Below are 21,360 nucleotides of genomic sequence, written 5' to 3'. Positions count from 1 at the left end.
TAAATGGGAGATCATCAGTAGCATCGAGATCAGCAGCGTCGAGTGTGCCATCATGGGGCTGACAATGCCAAAGAGCTCAGAAGGGAGTCTTGCATGGTCTTGGAAAAAACATTAAAGCCGAAAACGAAAATATCTATGGCTGAACAAAGGGCAATATGCAACCTACAAGAAAACGAGGATACAGCTGACCTAGTGGCAGACGAAGATGATACGACAGTACTGCTACAGTCAGTTCACTACCGGCGGAAGATTGAGATCCTTCTACAAGAACCAGCTTACAAACAAGTGAAAAAGGATCCTACATCAGCGGTGACAAGGAAAACCATCTCACTGCTAAAAAACCTAAGGAATGGATATGCAGTATGATTAAGAAGGCTGTACCTCAGAGCACTGATATCACAGCACCTCTACAGACTTTCAAAGATAAACAAGAAGGGAGGTCCACTATGTACAATAGTGGACACTATACATTCACCAACTTATGAAATAGCCAAACACCTGCTGCAACCATTGAGAAGCGTCTCGTAGGTCATTGTCCTCACCATGTGAAAAACTCAATGGACTTTGTGAAGATACTTCGAGGCATGCATCTGGAAAAAGGTAACATCCTAGTCAGCTTTGAAGTCACGTCCCTCTTCACACAGGGGGCCACTTCAACAAAGAGACAGTGAAACTGTTCCGCCACACACCCAGTACCACATACTTCCAATTAATACAACAAACAGATACAACGTGTGTCCGCGAGTTCCCCCCTAACACCATGTATCGCAAAAGTAAATGTGGAATACTTAGCAGAAATGGAGTGTCTGAAACTGAAGGTGTTCTACCACTATGTGGATGATACAGTCATGATTTGGCCGCATGACAAAGAAAATCTACAAGAATTCCTTAACCACCTCAAAGGCACACAAGACAATATTAAATTCACCATGGAGCTGGATGAAAATGGATGTCTGCCTTTCCTCAATGTCATGATAAAGAAGAAGACTGATGGCACATTAGGTAATTCTGTTTACAGGAAAAGACATACACTGACCTATACCTTAACACCAATAGCTGCCACCATGCAGCACGATGCAAATCAATGCTCACCACTTTGGTGTGCAGAGTACAAGACATACACGACAAGGAGAATCTACCTTCCAAACTGCAGCACTTGAGAAAAACCTTTCATGAGAATAACTGTTCTGAGACACACTTTCCAACAAAGCAAGCAAAAGAGAGAAGATGTACATGAAGAAGACACTAAGCGCTTGGCATTCCTTCTATACACTGGGCCGCCCCCGGCAAAGATTGCCAGGAAATTAAAAAAGAGCAACATTAAAACCATCTTTCACTCATCAGCAAAAATCAAGACTATGCTGGGTTGAGAGAAGGATAAACTAGGAATTTAGACACCTGGAGTCTACAACATCAACCGTAAGTGTGGCACACAATACATCGGCCAAACACAGCGGTGTATATAGTGGTGCTGCTCAGAACATATAAGGAGTGTTTGCCTAGGCCAAACAGAGAAATCTGCAGTGGCAGAACTCAGTCCTAACGAAAACCATGTGTTTGATTTCAAACAAGCAAAGCTGCTGTGCAAGGCGAACGGGTTCTGGGATTCGATCTTCAAAGAGGCTGCAACGATGCGAATCCATGATAACCTTGTCAACCGAGATAGTGGTTTCCAAATTAGCACTGCATGGCATGCAGTGATGACAAAAATACTACATGAACGCTTTGATGCAAAACTGGCAAAGGCAGCAGATGAAACAGACAGGCCCATCAGCATTCAAGGAGCCCACATCATCACTGATTGCGACTACCCCCCACCAAATGCTGCAACACTCCTTCTGGAGACGCGGGATTGGTGCTGCCAATGCAGATGAGCCTGCACTCCAGCAGCTATAAAGACCTGGACAGCACACAAACCTGACACTTCGCCTGAGGATGACAAGAAGGAAACTTGTTGAAACGTTGCCACAGAACACCACCTTGACTCAGCTGATAACCTCAGAAGGCTCAGTCATTGAGATTTGCCAAGAAAAGTCTAAATTCGCAAATAACAATGTAATACAATTAAAACTATTTTCTATCTTTTGGTAAGGAGGATTGCAGTAGATAATCTTAGATGGATAGTCATCATCAGATGTAGAAGGAACTTTGGGTGTGCCCCACAGAAGTGTGTTGTGACCCTTGCTCTTCATGGTGTATATTAATGACCTTACGCACAATATTAATAGGAACCTCAGACTTTTTGCAGATGATGCAGTTATCTATAATGAAGTACTGCGTGAAAGAAGTTGCATAAACTTTCAGTCAGATCTTGATAACACTTCAAAGTGGTGTAAAGACTGGCAACTTGCTTTAAATGTTCAGATATGTAAAACTGTGCACTTCTGGAAAAAACAGGTATCCTGTGACTATAATAACAATAAGTGACAGCTGGAATCGACCAACTCCTAAAAATGCCTCACTGTAGCACTTTGTAGGTATATGAAATGGAATGATCACACAGACTCAGCTGTGGGTAAAGCAGGTCGTAGACTTTAGTTTACTGCTAGTATGGTGGCAAAGTGTAATCAGTCTACAAAGGAGATTGCATACAAATCACTCATGCAAACTATTCTAGAATATTGCTCAATTGTGCAGGACCTGTACCAAATAGGACCAACATGGGATACTGATAGATTAAAGAGAAGGGAAGCAAGAACAGTCACGGATTTGTTTGATCCATAGGAGAATGTCACAGAAACTGAACTAGAAGACACTTGAAGATATATGTGAACTATCCCAAGAAAGTCTACTAACCAAATTTCAAAAACCGGCTTTAAATGATGACTCAGAATATACTACAAACCCCTACTTATCACTCACATAGAGACTGCGAGGACAAAATTAGAATAATTACAGCATACAGAGAAGTGTTTAAAGAATCATTCTTCCTGCACTCCATATGTGAATAGAACGGGAAGAAACCATAATAACTGGTACAATGGGATGTATCCTATGCCATTCACTTCACGGTGGTTTGCACAGTATAGATGTACATACAGAACAAATAGATCACTTTCCATGTGGGGAAAAATGTGCACTTAGTCGTTAACTTCTTACCACTATAAACAATATGCAAATCAGTGTATCATAGCTACTGAACCATTAGGTCTTCTGTTTAAATCAATTAACGTTAATATTGAGTTGTCTTCTATGGAAACGAACACCATATTTCGACTTTTAATGACGTTCACGTAACAGTAATGTGTTCCATACCTATCAATCAAACATATAGCAAATTTCTATAAAGCTTTATCTTCACAATATACTGGTTCAACCTATGATACACATCCAGAAGGCAAACACTACAGCTGCTATATCTTATTAGAGGATCTGAATGCACTGAATTGTTTCCAAGCCATTCTATAGAAGAAATTATGTTGACAATAACTCACCTTTCTGGCGCAATACAAAATAAGTGACTGTAAGGGTTGTGATACACATTACATTACCAACGCCGCGCTTTCTACACGTTAAAATTACGCGATAACGTAATAAAAAACCAACGTGAAAAGCTCTTCCTTATAAATGCATTCTTACCAAACTGATAGTTGTGCTTCCTAACTGAAAGTAACAAAAAATTTACATACGTCTTAGGAGCGATGGTGGATTCACTTATATTTACAATCACACAGCTAAAAAGACAACGTACTTATAAATCAACCTCCACGGTACTCAAACGTCAACAGCGAAATATAAACATTATGAAACATTAATTAATAGAGTAGTATTTTACGCGCCATCCTAGTTTCTGGAATAACAATACGCCTCCACAACACACAGGGTGTTACAACTCTTTGAGAGATACGAAGCAACCAAATCATAAGCTCTTGCGCTGATTATGTTGGCTACACTGGTGCTAGTTCAACTGTAAACATTGCCACTCAGCTGTTTCAGCTGTCACTTCACACATGAAGCTATAGATGGCAAAGTTGTTCTCGAGCGTGATTGCTTGATGGGGGCGTTTACCTACATAAGTCCTTTGAGGGTCTTTTAGCGTTTTAAAACCCTAGACCATTCTGGCAATGGTCTAGGGTAATAGAAGAATTCCGGAAGAAAACGTCGTACCTTTAGATTACAAGTTTGAAACCGAATTAAAAAGAAACAGAGCTGGCGGCTGGTCAAGCAGGCCCTTCTGGGTCTGGAATTGCGCCCGTAACTCCGGGCAAAAGACCCGGGAGAATGGGCATTGCTGATGATAGCAGAGGTGTATCACAAGGTCGACCCGAAACTACAAGAGGTGGATTAAGAGTGTACAAAATAGTGGTATTGGGAGACGGGGGGGTTGGGAAATCAGGTAAATGTGAATATGTGCTCATCCGTGTCGTTCAGTTCATTCATGAAGTTGGCCGTATGATACTTTCACTGCTTTGTTTTTACAGCTCTAACTCTACAGTTCGTCAACCATAGGTTTTTGGATTATCACGACCCAACTATTGGTGAGTAAAAGATTTTTGGACTTAGGAAGATATGTTAATAATTCTTAGCGAGATTACTACAATACATGGGTAAAGTAAAATATACAAAGTTTAGTAAAACAACATTATCGTTTCAATTCAAGTTGATGAAAGCTCTCGTTATAAGTAGGGTATTAAAATAAAATTGTGTTCCTGTGTCTACTAACGTAGACATATTCAAATGAAATCATCTTCATAGTGGCCACTTATGTCATAAATGTCTTGACTGAAGGTGACATTTTTCCACTGAAGCAGTAATATGTAGTATTGTCTTGCATGGCATACTAAAAGTTTTGGATAAAGGCCGCAGTTAGTCACAGATTTTCTTGATTGCCGAAAAACGTTTGACTTGGTACCACACCTGCTTATTGTCAAAAGTATGATCATACAGGGTATCAAGTGAAATTTGTGACTGGATTGAGGACTTTTTGGTAGGGAGGACACAGCATATTATCTTGGTTGGAGATTCATGGTCAGATGTAGCAGTAATTTCGGATCTGCCAGAGGAAAATGTGTTGGGACCCTTACTGTTCACATTGTATATTAATGACCTTACAGACAATATTAACAGTAACTTTGAGCTTTTTACAGGTGATGCAATTATGTATAATGAAGTACCATAGAAAGAATCTGCATCATACATTGTCAGATCTTGATAATATTTCAGAATGGTGCAAAGATTGCCATCTTGCTCCAAATGTTCAGAAATATTAAATTATGCATTTCTCAAAACGAAAAAACAAAGTAGCCTATGACTATAATATCAATGAGCCACTGTTGAAATTGGGTAACTCATACAAATACCAGAGTGTAACACTTTGTAGGGATGTGAAATGGAATAATCATAAATGTTCAGTCATAGGTAAAGCAGGTGGTAGATTTCAGTTTATTGGTAGGATAGTAGGGAAGTGCAAGCAGTCTCCAAAGGAGATTGCTTCCAAATTGCTTGTGCGATATTTTTCCTAGAATATCGCTGTAGTGTCTGAGAACCGTACCAAATAGGACTATCAGTGAATATTGAACACATACCGAGAAGGACAATGTGAATGGTTACAGATTTGTTAGATCTGTGGAAGTCGCAGAGATACTGAAGAAACTGAACTGGTATACATTTGAAGATAGATGCAAACTATCCCGAGAAAATCTACTAACGGTTTCAGAACTGGCTTTAAATGATGGCTCCATGAGTATTCTATAACCCCTGCTCACATGGGTATCATGAGGACACGATTAGAATAATTACAGTATGCACAGAGGCATTCATTCATTCAATCAATCATTCTTCCCATGCTTCATATGTGAATGGAATGGGGAGAAATTGCAATAATTGGTACAATTGGATGTGTCCTCTGGCATGCTCTTCACCACTGTTTGCAGAATATAGACATAGATGTATATAAGACTTCTTCTCGTCACAATAAGAAGAGGTCTTACAAAACATTGAAGTCTGTGTGGAAATATGTCGCTTTTGTCCAAATCACACACAAGACATCTTAAACATAGGGATTATTGTAACTATAACAACAATTGGGCATTTAGGACCGTGATGCAGCTGACTTTGTGTAGGGCACACACAAAGGTTTTTTAGATTAGGTGACTCTCCATCCAATCCAGATAATGTTAGCTGAAGGAAACCCAGAAGTATCAGTGTAAGATCAAAAGAATTGCCGCCCACAGGTGAGAGTACTAAAATCCTAGTGTAAACTGCCTAAGCATTTGCAACAAAGTGCAAGAGTTCAAAGCAATCATGAAAAGCAGTGAAGCTCTCATAATTCTAGGTACAGAAAAATGGTTGAAACCTGAAATTGATAGCAGTGAGATTTTTGGGAAATGTTTAAGTGTGTTTGGAAAAGCCAGGCAAATGGGAAATGGAGGTAGTGTATTTATCAAAGTAGATGGAAAAACTCAGATCTACAGGAATAGAAATTGAAGTTCCATGTGAGATTGTTTGGACAAGAATCAGTATGAGGGGTGGGAATAAAATGATAGTTGGATCCTTCTGTTGCCATTCAGACTCAGCTACATCTACATTTATACTCTGCAAGCCACCCAACGGTGTGTGGCGGAGGCCACTTTATGTGCCAGTGTCATTACCTCCTTTCCCTGTTCCAGTCGCATATGGTTCGTGGGAACGACGACTGCCGGAAAGCCTCCGTGCATGCTCAAATCTCTCTAATTTTTTATTCGTGATCTCCTCAGGAGGTATAAGTAAGGGGAAGCAATATTTCGATACCTCATCCAGAAACGCACCCTCTCGAAACCTGGACAGCAAGCTACACCGTGATGCAGAGTGCCTCTCTTGCAGAGTCTGCCACTTGAGTTTGCTAAACATCTCCGTAACGCTATCACGCTTACCAAATAACCCTGTGACGAAACATGCCATTCCTCTTTGGATCTTCTCTATCTCCTCTTGTCAACTTGACTTGGTACGGATCCCACACTGATGAGCAAAACTCATGTATAGTTCGAACGAGTGTTTTGTAAGCCACCTCCTTTGTTGATGGACTACATTTTCTAAGGACTCTCCCAATGAATCTCAACCTAGCACCCGCCTTACCAACAATTAATTTTATGTGATCATTCCACTTCAAATCATTCCGTACGCATACTCCCAGATATTTTACAGAAGTAACTACTACCCGTGTTTGTTCCGCTATCATATAATCATACAATAAAGGATCCTTCTTTCTATGTATTCGCAATACGAGGTGTGGCTAGAAAAAAACCGGACTAGTACTGGTGAAACAATAAAACGAATGCAATAAGGCTGAAAGTCGCGTGGCCTGTCACGTGACTCTCGCTCCGCCTACTGCTCGAGTTTCATCTGCCTCCTGCACTCAGTCTGCCCGTGGCGTCTGTTTTAAGTAGTTGACGTTTTGTCTGTGCGTCGGAAAATGTTGAGTGTACAGAAAGAACAGCGTGTTACCATCAAATTTTGTTTCAAACTACGAAAATCTGCAAGTGAAACGTTTGTAATGTTACAACAAGTGTACAGCGATGATTGTTTATCGCGAACACAAGTGTTTGAGTGGTTTAAATGATTTAAAGATGGCCACGAAGACACCAGTGATGACACTCGCACTGGCAGACCATTGTCAGCAAAAACTGATGCAAACATTGAAAAAATCGGTAAACTTGTTCGACACTTTCCTTGTCAACTCCTGTTAACTCAGACACTGCTCTGATTGTTAAACGGCAATCTTGTTGAACAAGTTTACCGATTTTTTCAATGTTTGCATCAGTTTTTGCTGACAATGGTCTGCCAGTGCGAGTGTCATCACTGGTGTCTTCGTGGCCATCTTTAAATCGTTTAAACCACTCAAACACTTGTGTTCGCGATAAACAATCATCGCCGTACACTTGTTGTAACATTACAAATGTTTCACTTGCAGATTTTCGTAGTTTGAAACAAAATTTGATGTTAACACGCTGTTCTTTCTGTACACTCAACATTTTCCGACGCACAGACAAAACGTCAACTACTTAAAACAGACGCCACAGGCAGACTGAGTGCAGGAGGCAGATGAAACTCGAGCAGTAGGCGGAGCGAGAGTCACGTGACAAGCCACGCGACTTTCAGCCTTATTGCATTCGTTTTATTGTTTCACCAGTACTAGTCCGGTTTTTTTCTAGCCACACCTCGTACATTACATTTATGTATGTTAAGGGACAGTTGCCACTCCCTGCACCAAGTGCCTATCCGCTGCAGATCTTCCTGCATTTTGCTGCAATTTTCTAATGCTGCAACTTTTCTGTATACTACAGCATCATCCGGAAAAGCCGCATGGAACTTCCGACACTATCTACTAGGTCATTTATATATATTGTGAAAAGCAATGGTCCCATAACACTCCCCTGTGGCAGGCCAGAGGTTACTTTAACATCTGTAGATGTCTCTCCATTGAGAGCAACATGCTGTGTTCTGTTTGCTTTTAAAAACTCCTCAATCCAGCCACACAGCTGGTCTGATATTCCATAGGCTCTTATTTTATCAGGCGACAGTGCGGAACTGTATAGAACGCCTTCCCGAAGTCAAGGAAAATGGCATCTACCTGGGAGCCTGTATCTAATATTTTCTGGGTCTCATGAACAAATAAAGCGAGTTGGGTCTCACACGATTGCGGTTTCTAGAATCCATGTTGATTCTTATAGAGTAGATTCTGGGTTTCCAGAAATGACATGATGCATGAGCAAAAGACATGTTCTAAAATTCTACAACAGATCGATGTCATAGATACAGGCCTATAGTTTTGCACATCTGTTCGACGACCCTTCTTGAAGACTGGGACTACCTGTGCTCTTTTGCAATCATTTGGAACCTTCCATTCTTCTAGAGACTTGCAGTACACGGCTGTTAGAAGGGAGGCAAGTTCTTTCGCGTACTCTGTGTAGAATCGGACTGGTATCCTGTCAGGTCCAGTGGACTTTCCTCTGTTGAGTGATTTCAGTTGCTTTTCTATTCCTTGGACACTTATTTCAATGTCAGCCATTTTTACGTTCATGCGAGGATTTAGAGAAGGAACTGCAGTGCGGTCTTCCTCTGTGAAACAGCTTTGGAAAAAGGCATTTAGTATTTCAGCTTTACATGTGTCATCCTCTGTTTCAATGCCATTATCATCCCAGAGTGTCTGGATATGCTGTTTCGATCCACTTACTGATTTAATGTAAGACCAGAACTTCCTAGGATTTTCTGTCAGGTTGGTAAATAGAATTTTATGTTCGAATTCACTGAACGCTTCACGCATAGCCCTCCTTACGCTAACTTTGACATCATTTAGCTTCTGTTTGTCTTAGAGGTTTTGGCTGCGTTTAAATTTGCAGCGAAGCTCTCTTTGCTTTCGCAGTAGTTTCCTAACTTTGTTGTTGAACCACAGTGGGTTTTTCCCCTCCCTCACAGTTTTACTCAGCACGTACCTGTCTAAAACACATTTTACGATTGCCTTGAACTTTTTCCATAAACACTCAACATTGTCAGTGTCGGAATAGAAATGTTCGTTTTGATCTGTTAGGTTGTCTGAAATCTGCCTCCTATTGCTCTTGCTAAACAGATAAACCTTCCTCCCTTTTTTTGTATTCCTATTTACTTCCATATTCAGGGATGCTGCAACAGCCTGTTCTGCACTTACAGAGTCAAAAAGTTTGGGTCTGTTTATCAGTAGGTCTAAGATGTTACCTCCACGAGTCAGATCCCTGTTTAATAGCTCGAGGTAATTTTCGGATAGTGCACTCGGTATAATGTCACTCGATGCTCTGTCCCTACCACCTGTCCTAAACATCTGAGTGTCCCAGTCTATATCTAGTAAATTAAAGTCTCCACGTAAGACTATAACATGGTGAGGAAATTTATGTGAAATGTATTCCAGATTTTCTCTCAGTTGTTCTGTCACTAATGCTGCTGAGTCGGGAGGTCAGTAAAAGGAGCCAATTATTAACCTAGCTTGATTGTTGAGCATAACCTCCACCTGTAATAATTCACTGGAACTATCCATTTCTATTGCACTACAGGATAAACTACTACTAACAGCGACAAACACGCCACCACCAGTTGTATGCAATCTATCCTTTCTCAACACTGTCTGTGCCTTTGTAAACATTTTGGCAGAATTTATCTCTGGTTTCAGCAAGCTTTCCATACCTAAAACAGTTTCAGCTTCGGTGCTTTCTATCAGCGCTTGAAGTTCCGGTACTTTACCAATGCAGTTTCGACAGTTTACAATTACAATACCGATTGCTGCTTGGTCCCCGCATGTCCTGACTTTGCCCCACACCCTTTGAGGCTGTTGCCCTTTCTTTACTTGCCCGAGGCCATCTAACCTAAAAAAACTCCCCAGTCCATGCCACACAACCCCTGCTACCCGTGTAGCCACCTGCTGTGTGTAGTGGACTCCTGACCTATCCAGCGGAACCCAAAACCCCACCACTCTATGGCGCAAGTCGAGGAATCTGCAGCCCACATAGTCGCAGAACCATCTCAGCCTCTGATTCAGACCCTCCACTCGGCTCTGTACCAGAGGTCCGCAGTCAGTCCTGTCGACGATGCTGCAGATGGTGAACTCTGCTTTCATCCCGCTAGTGAGTCTGGGTAGTCTTCACCAAATCAGATAGCCACCGGAAGCCAGAGAGGATTTCCTCCGATTCATAGCAACACACATCATTGGTGCCAAAATGAGTGACCACCTGCAGATGGGTGCACCCTGTACCCTTCATGGCATCCGGAAGGACCCTTTCCACATCTGGAATGACTCCCCCCCCCCCCCCCCCCCGTATGCACACGGAGTGCACATTGGTTTTCTTCCCCTCCCTTGCAGTCATATCCCTAAGGGGCCCCCTTACGCGCCTGTTGTTGGAGCTCCCAATTACCAGTAAGCCCACCCTCTGCGACCACCCGGATCTTGAAGACTGAGGGGCAACCTCTGGAACAGGACAAGCAACCATATCCGGCCAAAGATCAGTATCAGCTGGAGACAGAGCCTGAAACCGGTTTGTCAGACAAACTGGAGAGGCCTTCCATTCAGCCCTCCAGAATGTCTTTCGCCCTCTGCCACACCTCGAGATGACCTCCCACTCTACCACGAGTGAGGGGTTAGCCTCAATGTGGGCAGTATCCTGGGCAGCCACAGCCGTAGTCCGATCGGGGGATGCGTGGAACAAGCTGGCCGTCCCTGACAAACCCCCGTCCAGACCCCACAGTGATGCCCATTGGCTTACAGCCTCAAGCTGTGTGACTGAAGCCAACACTGCCTGAAGCTAGGAGCGAAGGGATGCCAACTCGGCCCACATCTGAACATAGCAGTCGCAGTCCCTATCCATGCTAAATACTGTTGTGCAAAGAATGTCTGAACTAATCTACAGAGAGCACAAACAATTAGATGCAAAATTTAAATGGTTATTAAAATACAAGACTGCCTAGTAAATACAGTAATGCTGCTACTTGTGCGCTGCTGACACACTGCTCGGCGGCAGAAGGCTAATTGTACTGTCAGTAACGTACAAAGACTATCTGAAAGAAATAAACAAATGACAGACGACTATGCGGCTTTACACGTCACAGATGTTAAAATGCAAATCTGCCCCTGCTAGTTACGAAACTACACAATGATTTGACCGATTTAACTAAACAAGTGCACTAAGAACACTCGAACAAATTTTCAGCTTGACTGCTACACTTATATGATCGCTAAATAAGCCACTTGCTGCTACTTGCACACTGCTGACACACTGCTCGGCGGCAGAAGGCTAACTGATGTAACCGAAAACGTCATAGGGAACCTCAGTTCACTTGTACGTAAGTTCCCCAGTCATACCGAAATCATCAGTGGAGACTTTAATCATCCAACAATTAATTGGGAAAATTACTGTTTTCTTAGTGGTGGGTGTGATAAGACATCCTGTGAAACTTTATTAAATGTCTTCTCTAAAAATTACCGAGAACAGATAGCTAAGAAACCTACTCATGATGGAAATATATTGGATTTCATGGCAATAAATAGACCTGACCACATTGAGGACTTGCACATCGAAATTGCAAAAAGCAGTAATGTCATATCTCGGTGAGGAACTTGAAATTTTCAGCACAGGTCAGAAACATATAGAGGAACTCTAGCTCACGTTTAAAAGAATAATTGACCATGCACTGTATAGATATGTACCCACTAGAGCAGTTCATAATAGAAAGCAATCTCCATCGTATACAGTCACAGTAAAGAAGCTTCTGAGGAAACAGTCTATTGCATAATAGGTGTAAAACAAAGACTAGGGCTATAGATAGAGATGCTGAATGAAATAAGTAGTAGTGTCAATGGTGTTGAGAAATAGCTGAGATCATTGAAACTGAACAAAGCTCCAGGGCCCCGATGTTGTGTAAGGATAACTCCCATCCGCGCACTTCAGAAAAGCTAGTGATGGAGGTGAGGATCCAGGTGGCTTGGGTAGTGAAGCAGCCACTGAAATCAAAGGTCTTACGTTCAGCTGTATGTTGTATCACTGGATGGTCTACTTTGCTCTTGGCCACAGTTTGGCGTTGGGTGTTAATCCTGTTGGGCAACTGGTTGGTAGTCATACCAATATAAAAAGCTGTGCAATGATTTCAGCAGAGCAGAACTGGTAGGGTAGGATAAACCTGTAACAGGACAGAAAGAGAAAGTGCTGGATGGGTGGATCGGGCAGGTCCTGCACATGGGATATGATCCTTGTGTCAAGGGGGTTGGGTTTGGAAAGGGATAGGAATGGCCTAGGATGTTATGGAGGTTGAGTGAGTGCTGGAACAACAATTTAGGAGGGGTGGGAAGGATCTTGGGTAGGGTTTCCCTCATTTCAGGACATGATGATAGACAATCAAAGCCCTGGTGAATGATGTGGTTCAGTTCTTTCAGTCCAGGGTGGTATTGGGTAACAAAGGGGGCATTCCTTTGTGGCTGGTTCAAGGTGGTGGTGGGAGGATTGGGAGTTTGAGAGAAAATGGCACAGGAGTTCTGTTTGTCTGGGGGATAGTGCTTGTCTGTAAAGGCTTTGGTGAGACCCTCAGCGTACTGGGCAAGCGAGTTCTTGTCACTGCAGATACGCTGTCCCTTGGTGGTCAGGCTGTATTGGGGGAATTTTTTTGTTTGAAAGGGATGACAGCTGTCAAAATGTAGGTACTGTTGCTGGTTGATGATGGGTTTACAGTGGACAGAGATTGAGATGAAGCCATCAGAGAGGAGGAGGTCAACATATAGGATGGTGGCAAACTGGGTTGAGGAGGACCAGGTAAAGCAGATAGGAGAAAAGGTGTTGGAGTTCTAATGGAACACAGAGTGAATTGTTATGAATCCAAGTGATGACCTGGTGGAAGGTCTCCATCAGTTATCTGACTTGTCCACCTATAAACTCTGCCCAAGTGATCCTAACCAAGAAGCCCAACACAACCTCTGGTCCCTGCTTACAGCCATAGGCCTTTCATAGAACCTCTCCTCAGAATCCCTCCCATATACCTTGGCTTCCTGGTGATGGTGTATCTGCTGTGACAAAAACTCCGTTGCTCAGAATGCTGAGGGTCTTCCCAAAGGTTCCACAGACAGACACTGACCCCCAGACCTACTCTGCAAGCAGATCTCCTGTGCCATTTCTCCTCATACCCCCAATCCTCCCACCACCACCTAGAATCAGCCACATAGGAGTACCCCTTTGTCACCCAGTACCATCCCATACTGGAACAACTGAAACACATCCTTTGCCAGAGCTTTGATTACTTGTCATCATGCCCTGAAATGAGGGACATTCTACCGAAGATCCTTAACACCCCACCTAAGTGGTGTTCTGTCGACCAACCAACCATCACATCATCCTAGTCCATCCCTATGGCACTCCCTGTCCCCACTCCTTGTCCCAAGGAAATCCCAGTCACAAGACCTACCAAATTCACCCATCTAGCACTTCCTATTCTATTCCTGTCGTTGGCTTATCCCGCCCCATCAGAGGTCAGGCCACCCATGAAAGCAGCCATGTCATTTACCAGCTCTGCTCCTATCAGTGAACAGCTTTTTACATTGATATGAATTTGGATGAATTCCATTCAGATCTGTGGGCAGGGACTACTCAGGAGGACATTGTTATCAGGAGAAGAGAAACTGGCTTTCTACGGATTGGAGCATAAAATGTCAGATCTTTTAATCAGGGAGGTAGGTTAGAAAATTTAAAAAGGGAAATGGATAGGTTAAAGTTAGATATAGTGGGAATTAGTGAAGTTCGGTGACAGGAGGAACAAGATTTGTGGTCAGGTGAATACAGAGTTATAAACACAAAATCAAATAGGGGTAATGTAGGAGTAGGTTTAGTAGTGAATAAAACAATAGGAGCGTGGGTAACGCATTATTGAAGCCAAGATAGACATGAAGCCCACACCTACCATGGTAGTAAAAGTTTATATGCCAACTAGACAATGGAGAGATTGAAGAAATGTATGATGAGATAAAAGAAATTATTCAAATAGTGAAGGAATATGAAAATGTAATAGTCATGGTGGACTGGAATTTGACAGTAGGAAAAGGAAGAGAAGTAAAAGTTGTAATTGAATATGGAATGGGGATAAGGAATGAAAGAGGAAGCCATCTGATAGAATTTTGCACAGAGCAAAACTTAATCATAGCTAACACTTGATTTAAAAATCATGAAAGGAGGCTGTATACGTGGAAGTGGCCTGGAGACACTGGGACATTTCAGATAGACTATATTGTCATGTAGAAAGTGTAATTAGATGAATGACAAACACTAACTTCACTTAATGAAGGTTTATTCAGCACTTGCACGTACAAGAGTGCGGAGCAAACTGCCTCTGGCCAGAACACGTATGGTATATATACAGTTACAGAACATTCCAGTACAATGATTCTTGACATTTGTGGATACTTCTAGAATGTGCTCAAACCAAATACAGAAATTAAAATTTTACAGTTCAGGTGAGTTTTGAACTCACGACCCTCCATTAAACAGTCTAGTATCATAACCACTACACCATGGTAACTGTGCTACTCAGCTTCTGCTGCAACATTCCTCCCTCCATAAGAGAACAGCATCTCAGTGCTACGTTGTCCTAGTCCGGGAACGAGTCATCGGTCCTGCATACTTTGACTCCTGATGACTGATGTTTACCCTGGCGGTTATCTTCTTAGAACTGCCTTTGCCACTACGCTCTTCGTCACCTTTCCGCTTGTTGCCTGTCGCTGGAGCTTCGAATTTACCCTGGGTTGCATAATCCTTATAGGGCTTATTCGACAGACGTGGACAGTATCTCTGATCTTTCATCGTCTTGTGTTAGGGTCGAAATCTTCAACTTCATAAGTAACATCAGACAACTGTCTTACAACCTTATAAGGGCCAAAGTAGCGCCTGCGGAGCTTCTCGGAGAGACCAACCTTCCGAACAGGAGTGAAGATCCAGACGAGGTCACTAGCTGGTAGACAACAGTGCAGTGGCTTGCGTCGTACCTTCGGCGATCGTTTTCTTGAGCCTGCAGCATGAGGAGTTGAGCTAACTGCTGAGCTTCCTCAGCTCTGGTTAGCACCTTGCCAATGTAGTTGTCGTCCACGTCATCAGGATTTAACGGAAACACAGTGTCCATCATCGTCGCCTCACCCATGCACCAGGAGAAAGGGTGTATGTGGTGTCTTGTTTGGTGGTGTTGTAGGCAAATGTAACTAAAGGTAGCAACTCATCCCAGTTGCTCTGCTCAGCATTGATGAACATTGATAGCATGTCAACCAAGGTCTTATTGAGGTGTTCAGTAAGAGCATTAGTTTTGCAGATGGCAGGCACTTGTCGTGTGATGTGTAATGTTGCACCGGTGGTTTATCTCTATCACTAGATTTGATTGAAAAACTTTTCCTCGATCCATAATTAATGACCTTGGGGCACCATGTTTTAATACAATATCTTCCATGATGAATTTGGCTACCTCAGATGCTTTGGCTGTTTCCATGTCTTTTGTAATGGCATAGCATGTCAGATAGTGATGGTCTGTAACAACTGTGAATGGCCTTCCATAGAGATACTGTCGAAATTGGCACATGGCCCAGATCACAGCAAGACATTCTCTTTCTGTAGATGAATAGTTTCTCTTGGCTTTTATAAGTGTCCTAGAAGCATAGGCTATATAACCTTCTCTTTTCCATCCGAAATTTGCACCAGAACAACACTGCCCCATACCCGCTGGCATCTGTGTGTAGTTCTGTAGGTTCTCTCTCATCATACAGACCAAGTACAGGGTCAGTCGTCAGAGCTTTTCACATCACATCAAAACAATCTTGTTGAGCACCACCCCAGATAAATTTTGCATCAGCTTTTAACAATTCTTGGAGTGACCTGGCTTTGATACAAAAGTCTTTGATAAAATGATGATAATAAGAACATAATCCGAAGAAGCTTCTCACGTCTCTAATACTTTTAGGAATAGGAAATTCCGTTATAGATCTCACATTTTCTGGGTCTGGCCGCACACCTTCGTTTGACAAGAGTTATCCAAGTATTTTGATTTCTTTTGCTCCAGAGAGAGACTTTCTTGGATTAAGTTTCAGTCTGCCTTGTTGGAGACACTTAAGAATGGCTCTCAGTCTTTTTGTGTGTTCATCAAATGCCTCTGAGAAAACTATAATGTCATCTAAATAACAAAGACACATGGTCCACTTCAGGTGATTCAGAAGATTATCCATCATCCATTCAAAAGTTGGTGGTGCGTTACACAAACCAAATGGAATTACCTTAAACTCATACAATCCCCCAGGGTGATGAATGCAGTTTTCTCACGATTGGTCTCATCTACTTAGATTTGCCAGTATCCCGAGTACATGTTCATGGCTCAGAAAAACTTAGCCCCCTTCAGACAATCTAGTGTATCGTCAATTCGTGGCAGAGGATAAACATCCTTTTTAGTTATCTTATTAATCTTCCTATAATCAAAACAAAAGCACCAGCTGCCATCCTTCTTCCTGACAAGAACCACTGGTGATGACCATGGGCTCTGCAAAGGCTGAATGATGTCATTCTTCATCATTTTCTCTACCTCATCGTGAATTATTCGACGTTCTGTTGCTGACACACCATATGCTCTCTGGCTTATTGGTTGATGGTCTCCAGTGCTAATCCGGTGCTTCACCTTTGATTTGTCTAATATGATCTTCACTTGTGGATTGAAGCATTCAGATAACTCTTGAAGAATGTCAAGTAGCATCTTCTGTTGTCCCTTAGTGAGATCTGGTGACAGTCGAGCTAGAAGATCTTGTCTCATAGTAGTAGTGCTAAATTTGCCCACAGACTCGGCATGGGAGGATTCTATGACGCTCAGCTGTTCTGCAATTAACAGGTCAGCGTTTGCTATGCACATGCGTCTTGGAAGGACCTGCGGTTCTCGGCGACAGTTAACTATAAACAATTCACCGAATCCATTCTTAAATGAGACAACAGAGGTCGTGATGACCAAGTTATTCTTCAGTTGTATGCTTCTCTTACATTCCACTACAAGGTCCATGGCTTGATGCATGACATGACTCATGACAGTTACCTTTCTAGCACTGACTGCAGGAATGATCACTTCATCCAGCACACAGCCTCCACACACTCGAATGCGCATCTTCCTGTCCACAGTATCTCATCTCGTTTAGCATAATCTTCGAGCGACCACAATCGATAATTGCCTGAGAAGCTTTCAAAAAGTCCCATCTGAGAATGACGTCATGACTACGCTCTTGTAAGACGATGAATTCTAAGGGCTGTGTATGGCCACTTATACCCACACGAATGGTACATCTTCCTGTAGGTTTTACATATTTCCCATTAGCCATCTTCAGCAGAAATGTTTTGCGGCCTCACCTCCAAGGAAGGTCGCACCCTTTAGTTTTCCAGGTTGAGGTGGCTAAGGGATCGGCTGGAGCTTGTAAACAGCAATGGGGAGACCTTAATCGGCATGTTGGAGAGCATCCTCTCCAGTGGCTAGCTTGCGGTGATGGTGACTTGCGTCGTCCTGCACCCTCATCTTCTTGTTCATCTTCGTCGTCCCGGAGTTGGTGTCGGCTAAGATCGGTCCTCTGTTTTCTGGCGCGGGGGTCATCAATATCCGCCACCTTTTTTGACAGTAGTGCTCCACATGTCCCAGTTGTCCGCAGTGGAAACGTACTGGTTGATTATCCTGAGTCCTCCAGATGTCAATCTTTCTTGGTGCCCAAACAGGTTCCTCATGCAGCATTGTAGAAACATTACTTTGCCTTGTTCTCGACTTTTCACCATATTAAAGGGAAATGAAGGACGAGAGATTGGGTTCAATGTCTGTTCCACTTTCTCCCTTATGACCTCTTGAAGCATCTCGATTTTTTGCTCATTGCACAATCCAAGTGCCTTCTGAACTTCCTCTCTCACTATCTGACGAAGAACACTTGTGAAATCAGTTGCTTCCTCCATCACAGACATCGATATCATGTTTGGAAGCTGTTCAAACTTCTTGCGTGAAATTAATTTTTTGATGCATTGTCTCAATATTCTGGCACCATTTTATGAAGTCATCTGCTGTCGAAACCACCTTCAAGAGTAGGGCTTGATACATGTCCTCAGCAACACTCTTCATGAGATGTGCAACCTTATCTTCCTCCTTCATTCTAGGATCCACTATTTTACACAGCTCCAAGACATCTTGAATGTAGGATGCTGTAGTTTCTCCTGGACACTGTGCCCTGCACTTTATCTTCAGCCTTGCACTTCTGGCGTCGTGTGTCGCCAAAATACTTGCGTAGTTCCACCTGGAATACTTCCCAGCTTGTGAACTACTTCTTGTTGTTCTCATACCATTGCTTGTCAGTGCCCTCCAAGTAGAAAAATACGTTAGCCAAACGCACAGTGTCATCCAATTTGTTAAATTTGGCTATACGCTCATATACTTACAGCTGCTTGTTTGGATCTTGGCCACCATCACCAGATAACATGGAAGGATGTCTCATGTGGTGGCACACAGTTGCTGTCATCGTTATGTCCTCTTCTTCTTCTGTCTCCGATTGATTGCGATCTGTTTAATATGGCTTGAACTCGGGTTTCTCGCCATGTAAACGGCAGCTCTGTCGTGGCCTGATGGGAGCCACTGTGTGGTCAATAATGAGTGCTGTCACAAGTTCCAATACCCAGTGTCTCCACCAGAATAATCTCACGTAGAAGGTGTAATTGGATGAATGACGATCACTAACTTCACTTAACGAAGGTTTATTCAGCACTTGCACATACATTAATGCGGAGTGAACTGCCTCCAGCCAGAACACATACAGTATATATACAGTTACAGAAGATTCCAGTACAATTATTCTTGACATTTGTGGATACTTCTAGAATGTACTCAAACTGAATATAGAAATTAAAATTTTACAGTTCAAGTGAATTTTGAACTTATGACCCTCCATGCAACAGTATAGTATCATAACCTGTACACCACAGTGACTGTGCTACTCAGCTTCTTCTGCGACAATATAATGGTAAGACAGAGATTTAGGAACCAGGTTTTAAATAGTAAGAGATTTTCAGGGGAAGATGTGGACTCTGACCACAATCTATTGGTTATGAACTGTAGATTAAAACTAAAGAAAATGCGAAAAGGTGAGAATTAAGTAGATGGGATCTCGATGAACTGAACAAACCAGAGGTTGTAGAGTTTCAGAGAGAGAATTAGGGAATGATTGACCAGAAATGGGAAAAGAAATACAGTAGAAGAAGAATGGGTAGCTTTGAGAGATGAAATTGTAAAGGCAGCAGGAGGTCAAATAGGTAAAAAGATGAGGGTAACAGAAGAGATATTTAATTTAATTGATGAAAGGAGAAAATATAAAAATGCAGTAAATGAAGTAGGCAAAAAGGAATACAGACATCTCAAATATGAGATAGACAGGAAGTGCAAAATGGCTAAACAGGGATGGCTAGAGGACAAATGTAAGGATGTAGAGGCATATATCACTAAGAGTGAGATAGATACTGCCTACAGGAAAATTAGAGACCTGTATTAATGTCAAGAGCTCAGATGGAGAACCAGTTCTAAGCAAAGAAAGGAAAGCAGAAAGGGGGAAGGAGTATATAGAGGGTCTATACAAGGGCGATTTTCTTAAGGACAATATTATAGAAATGGAAGAGAATGTAGATGAAGATGAAATGGGAGATATGATACTGCGTGAAGAGTTTGACAGAGCACTGAAAGACCTAAGTTGAAACAAGGCCCAAGGAGTAGACAACATTCCATTTGAGCTACCGATAGCCTTGGGAGAGCCAGCCCTGACAAAACTCTACCATCTGGTGAGCAAGATGTATAGGATAGGCGAAATACCCTCAGACTTAAAGAAGAATATAATAATTCCAATCCCAAAGAAAGGAGGTGTTGATGGGTGTGAAAATTACTGAACCATCAGTTTAATAAGTCACAGCTGCAAAATACTAACACAAATTATTTACAGACCAATGGAAAAACTATTAGAAGCCAACTTCAGGGAGGATCAGTTTGGATTCTGTAGAAATGTTGGAACACATGAGGCAATACTGACCCTATGACTTACGTTAGAAGATAGATTAAGGAAAGGCAAACCTACGTTTCTAGCATTTGTAAACTTAGAGAAGGCTTTTGACAAGGTTGAATGGAATACTCTTTTTCAAATTCTGAAAGTGGCAGGGATCAAATACAGGGAGTGAAATGCTATTTACAATTTGTACAGAAACTAGATGGCAGTTACAAGAGTTGAGGGACATGAAAGGGAAGCTGTGGTTGGGAAGGGAGTGAGACAAGGTTGTAGCCTGTCCCCAATGTTATTCAATCTGTGTATTGAACAAGCAGTAAAGGAAAAAAAAAATTGGAGTAGGAATTAAAATCCAGGGAGAAGAAATAAAAGCTTTGAGATTTGCCGATGACATTGTAATTCTGTCAGAGACAGCAAAGGACCTGGAAGAGCAGTTGAACGGAATGGACAGTGTCTTGAAAGGAGGATACAAGATGAACATCAACAAAAGTAAAAGTCTAATTCAATCAGATCGAGCAGGGTGGCGCAGTGGTTAGCACACTAGACTCTCATTTGGGAGGACGATGGTTCAAATCCGTCTCCGGCCATCCTGATTTAGGTTTTCCGTGATTTCCCTAAATCATTTCAGGCAAATGCTGGGATGGTTCCTTTGAAAGGGCATGGCTGATTTCCTTCCCAGTCCTTCCCTTATCTGAGCTTGTGCTCTGTCTCTAATGACCTCATTGTCGATGGGACATTAAGCACTAATCTCCTCCTCCTGCAATAAAATCAGGTGATGCTGAGGGAATTTGATTAGGAAATGAGACACTTAAAGTAGTAGATGGCTTTTGCTATTTGGGGAGCAAAATAACTGATGATGGTCA

General features: G+C 42.4%; 2 protein-coding genes across 4 annotated transcripts in view; one reads left to right on the top strand and one right to left on the bottom strand.

Annotated features, from left to right (window-relative positions):
* The window catches only part of LOC126262844 (proline-rich protein PRCC), an 89,455-nt gene extending 85,606 nt beyond the window's left edge, over positions 1-3,849 (bottom strand). The window contains exons 1-2 of one of the 3 annotated variants that reach the window (XM_049959709.1): positions 3,692-3,844; positions 3,580-3,603 (exon numbers count right to left, since the gene is read on the bottom strand). The gene's annotated coding sequence lies outside the window, so the exon portion shown is untranslated. The other 2 variants (XM_049959707.1, XM_049959708.1) reach the window with 2 other exon arrangements.
* A 106-nt stretch (positions 3,850-3,955) lies between these two features.
* The window catches only part of LOC126262530 (GTP-binding protein Rit2), a 102,253-nt gene continuing 84,848 nt past the window's right edge, over positions 3,956-21,360 (top strand). Inside the window, exons 1-2 of the mRNA XM_049959202.1 lie at positions 3,956-4,336; positions 4,422-4,478. Coding sequence (XP_049815159.1) covers positions 4,222-4,336; positions 4,422-4,478 — 172 coding nt within the window. The 5' untranslated portion in view covers positions 3,956-4,221. The remainder of the gene's footprint in view (positions 4,337-4,421; positions 4,479-21,360) is intronic.

This window comes from Schistocerca nitens, chromosome 6, assembly GCF_023898315.1.
Source record: "Schistocerca nitens isolate TAMUIC-IGC-003100 chromosome 6, iqSchNite1.1, whole genome shotgun sequence".
Lineage (NCBI taxonomy): Eukaryota > Metazoa > Arthropoda > Insecta > Orthoptera > Acrididae > Schistocerca > Schistocerca nitens.
This window is presented reverse-complemented; position numbering and strand designations above follow the sequence as displayed.